This window comes from Neovison vison, chromosome 14 (assembly GCF_020171115.1).
Source record: "Neovison vison isolate M4711 chromosome 14, ASM_NN_V1, whole genome shotgun sequence".
In the NCBI taxonomy this organism is placed as follows: Eukaryota; Metazoa; Chordata; class Mammalia; order Carnivora; family Mustelidae; genus Neogale; species Neogale vison.
In genome coordinates, this window is record NC_058104.1 from 9,039,127 (window position 1) to 9,053,265 (window position 14,139).

The 14,139-nt window shown below is 55.6% G+C and overlaps 1 protein-coding gene across 6 annotated transcripts; it reads left to right on the plus strand.

Annotated features, from left to right (window-relative positions):
• The first annotated feature begins 1,367 nt into the window (after positions 1–1,367).
• On the plus strand, positions 1,368–9,743 carry NYAP1 (neuronal tyrosine phosphorylated phosphoinositide-3-kinase adaptor 1). Of its 6 annotated transcripts, none has more exons than XM_044233138.1 (7): positions 1,368–1,434; positions 2,706–2,857; positions 4,387–4,742; positions 5,208–6,725; positions 7,588–7,806; positions 8,009–8,118; positions 8,694–9,743. In XM_044233138.1, exons 2-7 carry the CDS (start codon positions 2,790–2,792, stop codon positions 8,949–8,951), a joined length of 2,529 nt encoding a protein of 842 aa, XP_044089073.1. In that variant the 5' UTR covers positions 1,368–1,434; positions 2,706–2,789; the 3' UTR covers positions 8,952–9,743. The 6 variants fall into 6 exon arrangements, with proteins under 6 accessions (XP_044089073.1, XP_044089076.1, XP_044089077.1 ...); XM_044233141.1 differs by having other exon boundaries at positions 7,591–7,806; XM_044233142.1 differs by lacking the exon at positions 8,694–9,743 and adding an exon at positions 8,427–8,628.
• The last annotated feature ends 4,396 nt before the right edge of the window (positions 9,744–14,139 follow it).

A 14,139-nucleotide genomic window follows, 5' to 3' on the forward strand; every position in this document is an offset into this window, starting at 1 on the left:
CTCAACTTGGGACTCCTCCGTGTCTGCAGGCCCTGGGACGTTGCTGGTCTCTGCAGAAATGTTTATTGAATGAATAAATAAAAATTCATTCACACTAAGGTGTGAATGTGAAAGGGATGTTGTGTATTTTAATGTGTTCTCTCTCCTGGGGCTAATAATAGCTCTTTAATGTATTTTACAGCTTACAAATCTCGTTGTATTCCTTTGCTGCCCCCCAACAACTTCATGGAGGTAGGTATGAGATGAAGCATCTCTCAGAGAGGTGGTGTGATTTACCCAAAGCCACACAGCACATCTGCAGAGATTTGCCATGTAAAGTAACGTAAAGTAACGTTCGGGGGATTAGGGGTGGGGGATCCATTTTTCAGCCACCTAAGGGTAAAACCCAGCTCCTCTCGCAGCTGATGTTCGGCAAAGGGATTTCCGAGGGAGGACTTCTCGGAACTAATGACAAAGGTGAAGGGGCATTGAGGAGGGGGGTGCGAGGTCGCGACCCTTAGCGGCCGCCTCGACCACACCCGGGGCCGTTGCCGCGGTGGTCCCAGTCAGAGGCCGATCCCCGGGGCACCCAGGACCTGGTGGGCGCCGCCGCGGAGTCAAAGGTTAATGGGAGGATGACTCGAGCCGCTGGGGCGGACTGGCGTTAAGCCTTGGAGCCCGGGCCATGAAACAAGGTCCGGGCACCAGGGAGGCTCCAGGGATACGCGACTAGCTGCAGAAGAGCCAGCTCTGGCGCCCTCCCCGCACCTGGGGGGCTGCAGGAAGATGGGGCGCAGCCAGGGGAACACGCCCCCTGCTGGGCAGAGACTCGGATGGTAGGGCTCACGACTCTCCGAGCCCCTCCGCCCGGAAAGCGGCACCCCCTGCCGGCCTCGCCGCCTCACTGCACTCGGGGCCCCGCAGCCGCAGCCTCGCCCCGGCCGGACGCGGGGTGCGCACCCGGAGAGCGCCAGGCGCACACGGGGTACGCGCGGGGGTGCAGGTCCCGGGCTGCCACTGGGGGGCGCCGCTAAGCGCTGCGCCCCGCTTCGCTCCCCCGGGGCCTCGGACACCGAACCGAACACCGCCCGGCCGGGCAGAGGCCGAGGGGCGACAAGGAGCGGCCGCCTCAAAGCGGGGGCGGGCCGGCGGCAGGTCCCCCGCGCCCCACGACCTTTCTCCGAGTCCCCCCGCTGGCTCGGCTGGCTCTGCGGCCCCCGCGCCTCCCAACCCAACCCGGCGGCGCAGCGCGGCGCGGCCGCTCCCACTCCGTCCTTGGAGGGTGTGGAAGGGTGGGTTTGGGGCCGGGGGCGGGTCTGGGGGCGGACCCGGAGGCGGGGCTGTCTCTGCGGCAGGGCCCAGCTCGGCTCCCCCCGGTCTCTCTCTGTCTCTCCTCCTCCCTCCTCCTGCTCCGGGCGGAGCCCGGCATGGGGGGGCCGGCGCCCGGCAGGCCAGGTACGGTGATGTGGAAATTGGGGAGCCTTGGTGCGGGGAGGTGGGGTAGGGGGGACAGGGAGTAGTGAGGATTGGCGGGGCGAGAGACGGAGAAACCCAGGGTAGCAGGACAAGGAGAAGGGGAGGGGTGCCCGGGAACCTGGGGCCCTGGATGGAGAGGGGGATGAAGCCGCCAGGTTTGGAACAAACAGGGAAGGGAGAGGACGGCAGTGAGGAGGGGCGCCTAGGAGGAGAGGTGAGGCCGACGGCGGAAAGGAGAGTGTGTTTGGGGGGAGGGAAACCAGAGCAGGTCTGGAGGCCGCAGCTCAGAAGGTAGCTATGGGGCCAGACGGGAGAACCCCCGGGTGGGATTGAGGGCAGAGACTGGAATAGGGAAGCCGGGAGCCTCCCAGATCCTGGAGGAGGAAGAAGGGGATCTGGGCCATCATCGAGGGAGGTGGAGACTGTCACTGAGGGGCCGGGACGCAGGCATAGGGGTGGACGGAGGCCCGGGGCCCAGGCAGAGGACTGGAAGGGAGAACTGCCCGCAGGGAATGGAAATGGATGGTTGGGTAGTATTGTAGATGCCCAACTCCCAGTGCCCCCCACCCCTTTGCCAGAATCCTCACCCTGCCCTCATGACATCCCCAGCGTCAGGGCCCGAGAGGGGGTGGGGATTCTGACCATCTCCCCCTTCCCCAGCGGGGTACAATGTACGCAAGTAGGCCGTAGCAGAACTCCTTGTCTGTAGGTATGTCCAGCTCCCCATAGCCGGTGTGTGTGTGTGTCTGGAGGTCTGGGTGTGCTGTGGGTGTGTCGGGGGTGTTTATGTCTGTGTGTGTCTGCCTGTTCCTAGGTTGTGTTTACCCATCTGATCTGTGTCTGGTCCTCTGTGTGTAGATACGGGTCTGTGGCCTGGTGGTTTGTGTATCTGAACGTGTATTTGTGTGGCTGTGGGGCTGCTGTGTATTTGCGGGGCCTGTCTGTGTGGTAGATCTGGGTGTATTTACAGGATGGGAATCTGTGTCGAGCTGATCTCTCCGGGAGGTGTATTTGTGGCTCTGAACACCTTTGTCAGGGTGTATGACTCTGTACACATATCCTGTGTCTGTCTGTCTGTCTGTGGGTCCTAGAGGCGGTGTTGGGTTTTCTCTGCCTCCATCTGTTTTCCACTCTCTGAGGACCCAAGTCACATCTCCACTCCTTTCTCTCTCTCTTTCTCTTTCTCATTCATTCCTGGCCCCCACCCACCCCACATCTTTCTTTTTTTCCTTCCCCTCTCCCCCACCAAGTGGATCCGGGACCCAGGGAGGGCCGCCCCCCGGGCCTGGTGGCGCTGAGCAGGGCCCCCCAGCCCCCACCTCCTGCCCCACGACATGAACCTCCTCTACCGAAAAACCAAGCTGGAGTGGAGGCAGCACAAGGAGGAGGAGGCCAAGAGGAGGTAAGGCCGTGGTCCCAGATATCTGCCCCGAGGGCTGTCCCACCTCCGCTTCCTTGGTGGCTGGACCACATCCCTCTGCCCTTCCTGGGTCCAGCAGCCTGGTCAGGAGTCTGATCTGAGAGTGTGTGCTCAGTACAGAATTGCTGGATTGCATACACCCTGTCCCCACCCTGCTCCTGGCCCCTGGTTCCAGCCCTTGTCCTGGCCTCTTGGGGTGGTGGGGCAGCCTTCCAGCTCAGGAGCACCCTGTTGGCTCTTCCCCACCCCTGGAAGCCCGAGTCATTCCTTCCTGACTCACCTCTGGCCTGTAGTCTTCTCCTTTCTGTCAGTATGGGGTTGGTTCCAGGCTCCCCTGTCACCTGACCTTGGAAGGGGCAGGCCCCACTGCCCTCCTGGTCCAGGGACAGGGTCACTCGCGGGGTACCAGAGAAGATCCGTTTGGCCCTCTCCCCAGCTCCGCTGCTGGAGGAGGCGAGTGGCCAAGGGACAGGGTTGTGTGTGTGCATGTGAGTGTCGTGGTGGGAGTCGTGAAGGCTGGGCCCTGCCGGGGAGCCAGGCCCGGGGACCTCTCCCTGCTTGGCCTCTCCTTGCTGTCCCAGGGACCTGGATCCTGGCCTCTCTCCGCTTGCTCCCCTCTCTCTTCACTCCCATTGACAGCACAGCCTCCTGGAGCCTGAGTCAGAGCCGCCTCCCTGCTCCCTTCTCCCTCCTCGAAACTGTGGAGTTTAATTCTTGTTGTTAATTAGATTAATCAGAGCTATGACTGCAGTGATGTCTCCCTAATGAAGGGTTAGTAGACAGGGCCTTAATGAGAGCCCACCCCGCAGTGGCTCTCCCCTCTCCCCTGCCAGCCGCCCCTCCCTTCTCTCGCACAGAAGCTCAGGGGCAGTGAGAGGGAATGGGGGTGAGCCTGGGAGGGTGACAGAGAAAGGATGGCACCGGCACCAAGGGAGAGGCAGAGCCAGAGGAAGGGAGGAAAAGGATCAGCAGGAGGAGGCCGCTCTGGCGATGCGGCTGTACAGCCCTCGGCGGGGAAGGGAGGCGCGGGTCGGTGTGGGAGCGGAGGCCGCGGGAGCCGGCATGCTGGGAGGCCAGAGGCCAGGTGTGGGCTGGTGAGCGTGAGGAGCAGAGCCCTGGCGGCAGGTGTCTGCGCCCAGCGGGGCTGTGCTGCCTGTTTGCGTCTCTCTACCTATGCATGAAGCCATCCACACAAGGGCCCTGTGCCAGATATGCCCAGGCTGGGATCAGACAGCTCCAGGGATGCTCCTCTGCACACATACTTACCCCTTCCCTCATCCCTACTTGCTGTGCCTCCCCGATTTCCTTGTCTGTTCTAAAGCCTAAGGATTCTGCCAGAAGTTTCTACTTCGCTGTCCTTCAGGCAGCCTCCCATCCCCACCCCAGGCCCCTTCCTCCTCCTCCTCCTCCCCCTGGGAAGGCACAGGGCTGCGCACCTCTCTGAGGGTAGAGGAGGGGGAGGCCCAGGCCCAAGGCCCAGCCTCTGTTCCATCCTAGCCTTCTCTCCCCAGCTCCAGTAAGGAGGTGGCTCCTGCAGGCCCCGCAGGGTCCGGGGCCGGCCCGGGGCCTGGGGTCCGGGTGCGGGACATCGCCTCGCTCCGCCGCTCCCTCAGGATGGGCTTCATGACGATGCCAGCCTCCCAGGAGCACACCCCCCACCCCTGCCGCAGCGCCATGGCCCCACGTTCACTCTCCTGCCATTCAGTGGGCAGCATGGACAGTGTTGGGGGTGGACCTGGGGGGGGAGGCGGGGGTCTCACAGAGGACAGCAGTGCCCGAAGACCCCCTGCCAAGCCCCGGAGACATCCCAGCACCAAGCTCAGCATGGCAGGGTCGGGGGTAGAGATGCCTCCCAGCAAGAAAGCAGGTGAGACACCCCCAACCCTCCCCAGGAGCTGGGATGATCCATTCCAGGCCTAGAGAGGCCTACTGGGGAGGGTTCATTCAGGGAAGAACTAAGGAAATGGAAGGTTCCATTCTCAGTGGGAGTGGTGGGGGGGTGGTTTCTTTTTGGAAGGGCCTGAGATGAACCATTCAAGGGCAGGGGAAGCTCCCCGAAAAGTCCATTCCAGGGGAAGGGGTGGCCTTGAAGGGACACGAGGGCGGGACAGAATTCACGGTGGGAGCTGCGGATTCTGGGGAGTTCCATCAGAAGGCCTGAGAGCAGGCTGGTAGAAAGGGAACCCACCACCGTGCTTTAAGTTGAGGGGTGTGGGGAAAATAACAGACACAGATATGCCCTTGCAGCTGAGTTAAGAGATCGGAAGGGGTCTGCCCGTCTCCTATCCCCACGAAGAGCCCGGTTTATTTTTCTCCTTCCCGTTCTGGCCAGGCTCGCAGAAGCCAACCCCAGAGGGCCGAGAGTCCAGCCGGAAGGTTCCGCCACAGAAGCCCCGGAGAAGCCCGAACACCCAGCTCTCGGTCTCCTTCGATGAGTCCTGTCCCCCAGCCCCCTCTCCTCGTGGGGGGAATCTGCCCCTTCAGCGCCTCAGTAGGGGGTCCTGCATAGCTGGGGACCCTGAGGTGGGTGCCCAGGAAGAGGAGCCCGTGTACATTGAGATGGTGGGGGATGTCTTCAGGGGAGGAGGACGAAGTGGAGGGGGCCTGACTGGACCCCCTCTTGGGGGAAGGGGCCCAACCCCTCCAGCGGGCGCTGACTCGGACTCCGAGGAGAGCGAGGCCATATATGAGGAGATGAAGTACCCGCTGCCCGAGGAGGCAGGAGAAGGCCGGCCCAACGGGGCCCCCCCATTGACCGCAAGCTCCTTGCCACACCAGCCCCCCGCCCTGCAGCCCCACGCCCACCGCCGGCCAGCATCAGCCCTCCCAAGCAGGAGGGATGGGACACCTACCAAGACCACTCCTTGTGAAATCCCCCCGCCCTTCCCCAACCTCCTCCAGCACCGTCCTCCGCTCCTGGCCTTCCCCCAAGCCAAGGCTGCTTCCCGAACCCCTGGCGATGGGGTCTCGAGGCTACCGGTCCTCTGCCACTCGAAGGAGCCAACGGGCTCCACCCCAGCTCCCCAAGTGCCTGCCCGGGAGCGGGAGACGCCTCCCCCACCGCCTCCGCCTCCTGCTGCCAACCTGCTGCTGCTGGGACCCTCGGGCCGGGCCCGGAGCCACTCAACACCGTTGCCACCCCAGGGCTCTGGCCAGCCCCGGGGGGAGCGGGAGCTCCCCAACTCCCACAGCATGATCTGCCCCAAGGCGGCAGGGGTGCCGGCAGCCCCTCCTGCCCCGGCCGCCTTGCTCCCTGGCCCCCCCAAGGACAAGGCTGTGTCTTACACCATGGTGTACTCGGCAGTCAAGGTGACCACGCATTCTGTCCTGCCAGCTGGTCCACCCCTAGGTGTTGGGGAACCAAAGACGGAGAAGGAGATCTCGGTCCTCCATGGAATGCTGTGCACCAGCTCGAGGCCCCCAGTGCCTGGGAAGTCCAGCCCCCACAGCGGGGCCATGGGCGCGGCAGCTGGGGTCCTCCACCATCGGGGCTGCCTGGCCTCCCCACACAGCCTTCCGGACCCGACTGCGGGCCCCCTGACTCCCCTATGGACCTACCCGGCTGCAGCAGCTGGGCTCAAGAGACCCCCTGCCTATGAGAGCCTCAAGGCCGGGGGGGTGCTGAATAAGGGCTGTGGAATGGGGGCCCCATCCCCCATGGTCAAGATCCAGCTGCAGGAGCAAGGGACCGACGGGGGTGCCTTTGCCAGCATCTCCTGCGCGCATGTCATCGCCAGTGCAGGGACACCAGAGGAGGAGGAAGAGGAGATGGGCACCACGACATTTGGGGCAGGCTGGGCTCTGCAGAGGAAGGTCCTGTATGGAGGGAGAAAAGCAAAAGAGCTGGACAGTGAGTGAGGGGCGGGAATTTGGGGGTGGAGGAACTGGGGATGCTTGTGATGATCTCGAGGAAGCATTGGAGGGCTTGTCTGGAAGCTACAACCCATTGTCCTGAAGTGGGAAGTTTTCAAGGAGACTGGAGAATAAGGGCACGCAGCAGGCTGAGGGGCCAGGGTCCCCGTGTGCCTGCTGGACGGGCAGGAAGATCTACAATGGGGAGAGGCTAGAATCTGGCCCCAAGGGTAACCACCTCCTGCCCCGTCCGGCTCTACTCCCTGCCCTTCCCTTTGCTAGGCTGCAGGGGTGTGTGTGTGTGTGCATGCACGCACACTAGGAGCTAAACACAGCTGCCTCCCAGCTGTTGCCATGGCAACCCATCCAGACAGGAGGGAGAGGAGAGGGAGGCCCCTACCGTTGCCTGGCAACGCAATGCTGTGCCAGGCCTCCTCTCGGAGCTGAGCTTAGTTCCCTAGCAGCCCTTCCCCCAACCCCCCCCCCTTCCCGGCTCAGGATTTGGGAATCTCCCCCCTCTGTGTTTCAGAGGGTGGTCACTGCGGCCCTCTCAGGCGGGAGAGGCTGTGGAGCTGAAGCTGGGGTAGGGGAGACCCCTGTGACCACAGAAAAGGGTTTGGTGGTAGCAAATACTTGTCTCAGGCCAGGGATGGCACCGGTGGGTGGAAAGGAAAGTGGCAGTATTGGGGTCCCTCCTGTGTGTGGCGGGGGGCAGGAGTGTAAAATAGGTTCTCTCCCTTCTCTGCTGTGATTTGCAAAAGGGCAGTCATTTCTGGTCCACGCGTGTTGCAGTGGGTGTAGCTAGGGGGACAGCAAGACCCTTCCCATGGGCAGGCACTAAGCTCTCCTTGTTATCCCAGCAGAGGTCGAGGATGGTGGCCGGGCCTGGAATGGCAGTGCCGAGGGTCCAGGCAAGGTGGAGCGTGAGGAGCGAGGCCCCACGGCATCAGGGATTCCAGTGAGGAGTCAGGGGGCAGAGGGCCTGCTGGCCAGGATCCACCACGGAGGGGACCGAGGAGGGAGTCGCACAGCGCTACCTGTACCCTGCCAGACGTTTCCTGCTTGCCACCGCAATGGAGGTGACACGCCACCCGGGGCCCTTACAGAGATGGGGCTGGAAGGGGAGAGGTCTCCCAGGGTCCATGTCCTGGGCTCTCCATTCTGACACGACGTCGCCATCCCCTTGCTTCCCCTGCTGAGGCAGGGGTAGCCGGGAGGGGGCTTTAGGAGGGGAACCTGGAGGCCCCTATATCCTTGTCACTTACCATCTGTCCACCTCAGACTTCACAGGAGGCTACCGCCTGGGGCGCTCGGCCTCCACATCTGGAGTCCGGCAGGCCGCGCTCCACACCCCCCGACCCTGCAGCCAGCCTAGGGATGCCCCAAGCCAGGTGAGGGGAAGACCACGTTGGGTTTTCTTGATTTGTGAAGGAGCAGGTGGGGAAGAAGGTCTGGGTGTGGAAAGAAAAGTAGGAGGCCACCTTGGAGCGGGGTTGGGGCGGGGGCTGGCACAGCCCAGTAGGCACCCTGGGGTGGGGCTGGGGTTGATCCTGGGAGGAGCTGTATTCCATGGGGACAGCCAGACAGCTGCCGCCACTAGCTTGCCATGGGCCTTCGTGCATTTAGAAAATGGGGGTACCAATTCGAAAAGTGCGTTCTACTGGGAAGACAGTTCTTTAAAGGGGTGCCCATTCCTTAGGGTTTGACGGGTCCAGGCTGGCACTAGGGCACCCACTAGGTGCAAGAGGTGGGTTTCTGTCCCTGTCCCCCCCCCCACCGGAACACACACTCCCAGCCAGGGGGAGAAGACACAGGCCTTGGGGGGCAAGAGAGGACTTGCTTCTGGGGGAAGACATTGGTCTTTGCGGTGGGGGACAGGGCCTGGTCGCTCTGAGGTCCTTGACCTCCCCCTCCTTTCGCCTTCCTCTCCTCGTCGCGGGCCGGCGGGCGGGAGGAAGGGGCACAGACCCAGCCCGCGCTGCCGCTGCCGCTGCCGCTGCCGCCTCCGCCCGCCCGCGAGCGCGACGGCAAGCTGCTAGAGGTGATCGAGCGCAAGCGCTGCGTGTGCAAGGAGATCAAGGCCCGCCACCGCCCCGACCGAGGCCTCTGCAAGCAGGAAAGCATGCCCATCCTCCCCAGCTGGCGGCGCGGGCCGGAGCCCCGCAAGTCCGGCACCCCGCCCTGCCGCCGGCAGCACACCGTCCTCTGGGACACTGCCATCTGAGGAGGCCGGGAGGCCCGGGCACCGGACTGGGGAGCGGGGCGGGGGTGCCCGGCTCTCCGGGAGACTTGCCTTGAAAGAGGGACACTTGAAGGACCAGGTGAGAGAAAGCCAGGGAGAAGCCCCAGCCTTGCACCCTAACAACCCCGCCCCCCCCAGACGGGGGTGTCTGCCAGGCCCATCGGGGATGTCCCCCACCCCCCGCCCCACCCGCATCCCCTGAAATTTGGGGAGGAGGGTTTGAGGTTGGGAGTGAGGCCCTTGGGGGCTCTCCATGCTGGGCGAGGCCGATGACTCCTCCTGAGAGGGCAAAGGCCAATCCCGGAGGTCGGCATGGGGGAGGAGGAAAGGGAAGGGAGGAAGGGGGGGCGGGTCAGGTGAAGGACGGGGCTAGCGAGTGTGAGGTAGAGGGGCTCTTTATAGAGCCAGGAGTGGGGAGGGGGTATTTATTTCGTTATTTATTTTAGTTGGGAGGGCAGTTCTGGCCTCTTCTGACCTATTCCTGGGCAGGGAGTAGGCAGTGGTGGGCAATTCAAGGGAACCAAGTTGGCGCTCTCCCCAAGCCTGAAGCTGGCACAGCCACACCAACCCTGACCATGGGGATTGGTGTGGATTGGGGAGCCAAGCAAGAGGAGGGAGGGGCCCCAGCGAGCTGAGGGCCGCAGACTCATTTACAGTATTTTACCACAGCCAGAATTTGGTAGTGAGTGTGGCCTGCTGTGTAACAGGCATCTTATTTAGCTCTGGGGTGAGGGGGTAGCACCAGGGATGGGCGGGATGATGGGGAAGGAGGGAAATTTTAGCGGGTGGGGGGTGGGCGGGGTATTTATTTAAATTTTAAAAAAAAATCAGAAGAGATGTCAGGAACTTTTTTTTAATTCCTTTCTTTTCAGAATAATATATTAAAAGACTAATGATCCTAGAACTGGCTGCTTATAGTTCAGTGTGCTCTGCTTTTCTTACACCTGTTTCTTTTCCCTCTTGGCCGGTGGTTGGTGGGAGTTGGAGGTGGTGGTGCAGGGAGGGGTGAGTGGCTGTGGCAGGTACTGGGGAGAGGTGGAGTTGGAGGTAAGTCTGGAAATGCCTACTGAGTGAGCTTCCTTTTGCTTGGGAACACACCCATGCAGGAGCATTCAGACTGAAGCCTGCCCTTAGGCAGCCTGTAGTCCACTCGGGGATGAGACACCTGGGACAACACCAGATGTTGCTATAGCAGTAAGGGGGGTTGTAGGAATCATCTAAGAAGGCTTTCTAGAAAGTGAGCCTAAAAGGACAGGTAAAGTTTGGATGAGCAGGGTGAAGAGGAAAAGTGCCAAGGTCACACACAGTATGATTGTCTGCAGAACAGAAGATAGGGTAGGGCAGGAAACGTGTTTAAATAATGCAAAGGGCAATGAGTCAACCACAAATGATGCTGGTTCAGAGAGATGGGCATTAAAGCAAGATTCTGATCCTCAGGAAGCAATCACCAAGGAGGATAAAAAAGTGTCTGGGAGAATGGAGGGCAAGGGACAGTTTGCAAGACGGAGCTGGAAGAACATCCTTAGGTGGGGAATGAAGGAGCTGAATGGGGCATCCGAGAAGCCCAATTTTAGAACTCCTGGGACTGGGGAAATGATCACTTTGATAGAGCAAAGCTAGTGGGGTAAGGGATTTTGAGGGAAGAACGCTGAATTGGAAGCAGTGGTTAATACCTGGGTTGAAAGAACAGACTTTCAGAAAGTGCAGTGGATGATAGAAGAGATGTTGCTAGCAATCTGAAGAACATTTTATGGTTTTTTTTTTAAAGATTTTATTTTTAATCTACACCCAATATGGGGCTCAAACCCAGAGATCAAGACTCGCACGCTCTACGGACTGAGCCAGCCAGCCAGGTGCCCCAAGAAGAATTTTTTTTTTCAAATTTCAGTAGTTTTCTATTTATTTTCATTCCTATTAGATAAATTAAAACCAGCACATCAAAGTATTCATTATTCCTTGGATATTATTGTACAAGATAAAGCTAAATTTATTTTTAGTTAGTTATTTTAAAGAAGTGTTAAATAATGGTGCAGGTATAATAGGCAGAATATGGAAAATAATGGCAGCAATATGACAGTTTTTAGAATTTGGGAAATACCAAGTTAGAAATGAGAGTTTGGGAGAGATGAGAAGTTGGGAAAAGATAAAAAGACTGTGGACATTAGGAATCATCAACCTAGAACTAATACTCCAGGCCTAGACTGAATTGTATAAAGGAAAATTGGATAAAGAGATATATTAAGGGCACCTAGGTGGCTCAGTGGATTAAGCCTCCACCTTCAGCTCAGGTCATGATATCAGGGTCCTGGGATTGAGTCCCGTATGGGGCTCTTTGCTCAGTGAGGAGCCCCTCTCTCTCTGCCTGCCTCTCTACCTACTTGTGATCTCTCTCTCTCTCTCTCTGTAAAATAAATAAATAAAATCTTAAAAAAAAAGAGATATATTAAGAACAAAATATGAACAAAAAATAGCTTTCTACATTTTAATTTTTTTAATTGATATATATCAACATATAAAATTGTATTAGTTTCAGGTGTCCAACATAATTTGATGTATGTATATATTGTGAAATGATTGTCAAAATAAGTGTAGTTAACATCCATCCCCACACATAGCTACAGTTTCTTTCCTTGTGATGAGAACTTTTAAGATCAACCCTCTTAGCAACTTTCAAATGTTATTGTTAACTATAGTCACTGTGGTATACATTATTACTCTAGGACTTACTTATCTGATAACTGGAAGTTTGTACCTTGAACCACCTTCACAAATTTTGCCCATGCCCCAGCCCCATCTCTGACAACTACCAACCTGTTCTCCATGTCTGTGAGTTTTTTGTTGTTTTAGGTTCCGCATATAAGTGAGATCATAGAATATTTGCCTTTCTGTCTGACTTATTTCACTTAGCACAACGCCTCCGTGTTGTCACAAATAGCACAATTTCTGAAACCTTTTTAATAATTGGAAAATTAGTGGAAGCAAATATCCTGCTTATAAGAGCAACAGGAATCCTAAAATACCTCAAAGTAACTTTAATAATGTATAGGACTTATATTCGGTCAATCAATAAAACTAAAGTCCTTTGAGTTCAACCAGGAATATTTGCATAAGCAGAGTAATAACTTGTTTGTAGATAAGAAGGCCATAATATAAAAGATAATCAGTTTTCCCTGAATCCATAAATTTGATGCAGTCTCTAAATTCTAAAAGGATGAGTTAGGAAACTTGACGAAATAATGCAAAAGTTCATCCAGAATGATAATGAGAAAAACCAGAACGTTCTGAAACAGATGAGTAACGGGGGGACCTAGCTACCAATATTAAAAGTTGAAATAAAAGCACAGTGTGCTGGGATTGGCACAGGCCTGGCACATCCATCAGAATAGAGTCCAGAAATAGCTCCAAATGCACATGGGAATTTGGCATGGATATGATAAAGGTGGTTATTTTAAGGGGAAAACAATTATTCAATGGTGGTTTCTTGATTAGCTACTTAAGGGAGAGTGTGGGAAGCTGGATTTCTATTTCATTCGTTATGCCAAAAGATTTAAATGTAGAAACAAAACATTAAAAGCGAAAAATGGGTGAACATTCTTTTAACCTTGGGTTGGAGAAGGTCTTTCTAAAATGACATGCCAACCAGAAACAGACTGAAACACTTTTTAAGTTTTATCATGTTCTCAACTAAAACGTCTATATGGCAAACTCGAACTATGAACATTGAACTAGGAAAATATTTTTTTAGATTCTAAGTGATCTCTACACCCAAGGTGGGGCTCAAACTCACAATCCCGAGATTAAGAGTCACACACTCCACTGACTGAAGGAGCTAGGCACCCTATGGAAAAAGATTTCAAACACATGAAAAAGATTGACACAGTGTATCAGATTTGTGAGTTGATAAGAAAAGGAAAAACAACCCAAACGAAGGACATGAGCAGATAATTCACCGAAGAAACAGAAATTACCAACAAACATGTTCAACCACAACCACAAGTGATATGAAATACAGCAATAATAAAATACTCTTTATCTGACAAACTTGAAAAAAACTCAGAGCATCAATTTGGCAAGTATATATGGAAAACAGGCACTCACTGTGTAAATGTAAATACACCTTTTCTGAAAGTCAGTTTAATAATATTTGTTAAAAATTGGGGCACCTGGGTGGCTCAGTTGGTTAAGCAACTGTCTTTGGCTGAGGTCATGGTCTTGGAGTCCTGGGATGGAGTCCCACATCAGGCTCCCAGCAACATGGAGAGTCTCCTTCTCCCTCCGACCTCCCCTCTCATGCTCTTACTCTGTCTCTCTCTTTCCAAATGAATAAATAAAACCTTTAAAAATTTTGTTAAAAATTTAAATGTACATAGTTTTGACTCAAATTCCACTTCCAGGAATTTATCCTACAGAGGCGGTTACACAAGTGCACAAAGCTAGATGCACAAATGTGCTAATTGCTAGGCTGTTTGAAATGATGAAAAATTGGAAACAACCCCAATGTCATTAGTATGGCACTAATTTATGGTAACAATGAAACACTGAAGCTGTTAAATTGAACACAGAAGATATCGATGTTCTAAACACAAGGTCACAATAAATAAGTGAATAAGGCAATGTGTGGAAAAGCACATTTTTAGAAAAAAAACTCGTAAAAAACACATTTTTAGAAAATCATTTATGTATAAATTTTTTTGTAGGTCCGGAAGAAAATACACCAAATATTTGATGGTGGTTACTTGAGGTCTCAGAAGAGAGCGGGCTTAACTTGATTTTTTTAAAAGATTTTATTTATTTATTTGACAGAGATCACAAGTAAGCAGAGAGGCAGGCAGAGAAAGAGAGAGGGAGAAGCAGGCTCCCTGTTGAGCAGAGAGCCTGATGTGGGGCTCGATCCCAGGACCCTGGGATCATGACCTGAGCCGAAGGCAGAGGCTTTAACCCACTGAGCCACCCAGGCGCCTCATTAATTTAATTTTTAAAAAAATGTATATTGCGGGCAATACAAAAATGTATATTGGTGTCAGCACCAAGGAGCTGGCATGTGAGGGTTCAAATCCTAGATTGGCACATAAAGCCAAGTTTCTCACTTTCAGATAACACAATGACTCCTTTGGGAGGTAAGGATGGAGACTGGGACCTCCGCAGCGATGGAGTTTGAGTCAGAAATGAA

Excerpts from the sequence above, each read along its gene's own strand:
- NYAP1 (XM_044233138.1), top strand. The coding sequence starts at position 2,790 with ATGAACCTCCTCTACCGAAAAACCAAGCTGGAGTGGAGGCAGCACAAG. Across the intron at positions 2,858-4,386 it reads GAGGAGGAGGCCAAGAGGAG|CTCCAGTAAGGAGGTGGCTC; the intron begins GTAAGGCCGTGG and ends TTCTCTCCCCAG. Across the intron at positions 7,807-8,008 it reads TGCTTGCCACCGCAATGGAG|ACTTCACAGGAGGCTACCGC; the intron begins GTGACACGCCAC and ends TGTCCACCTCAG.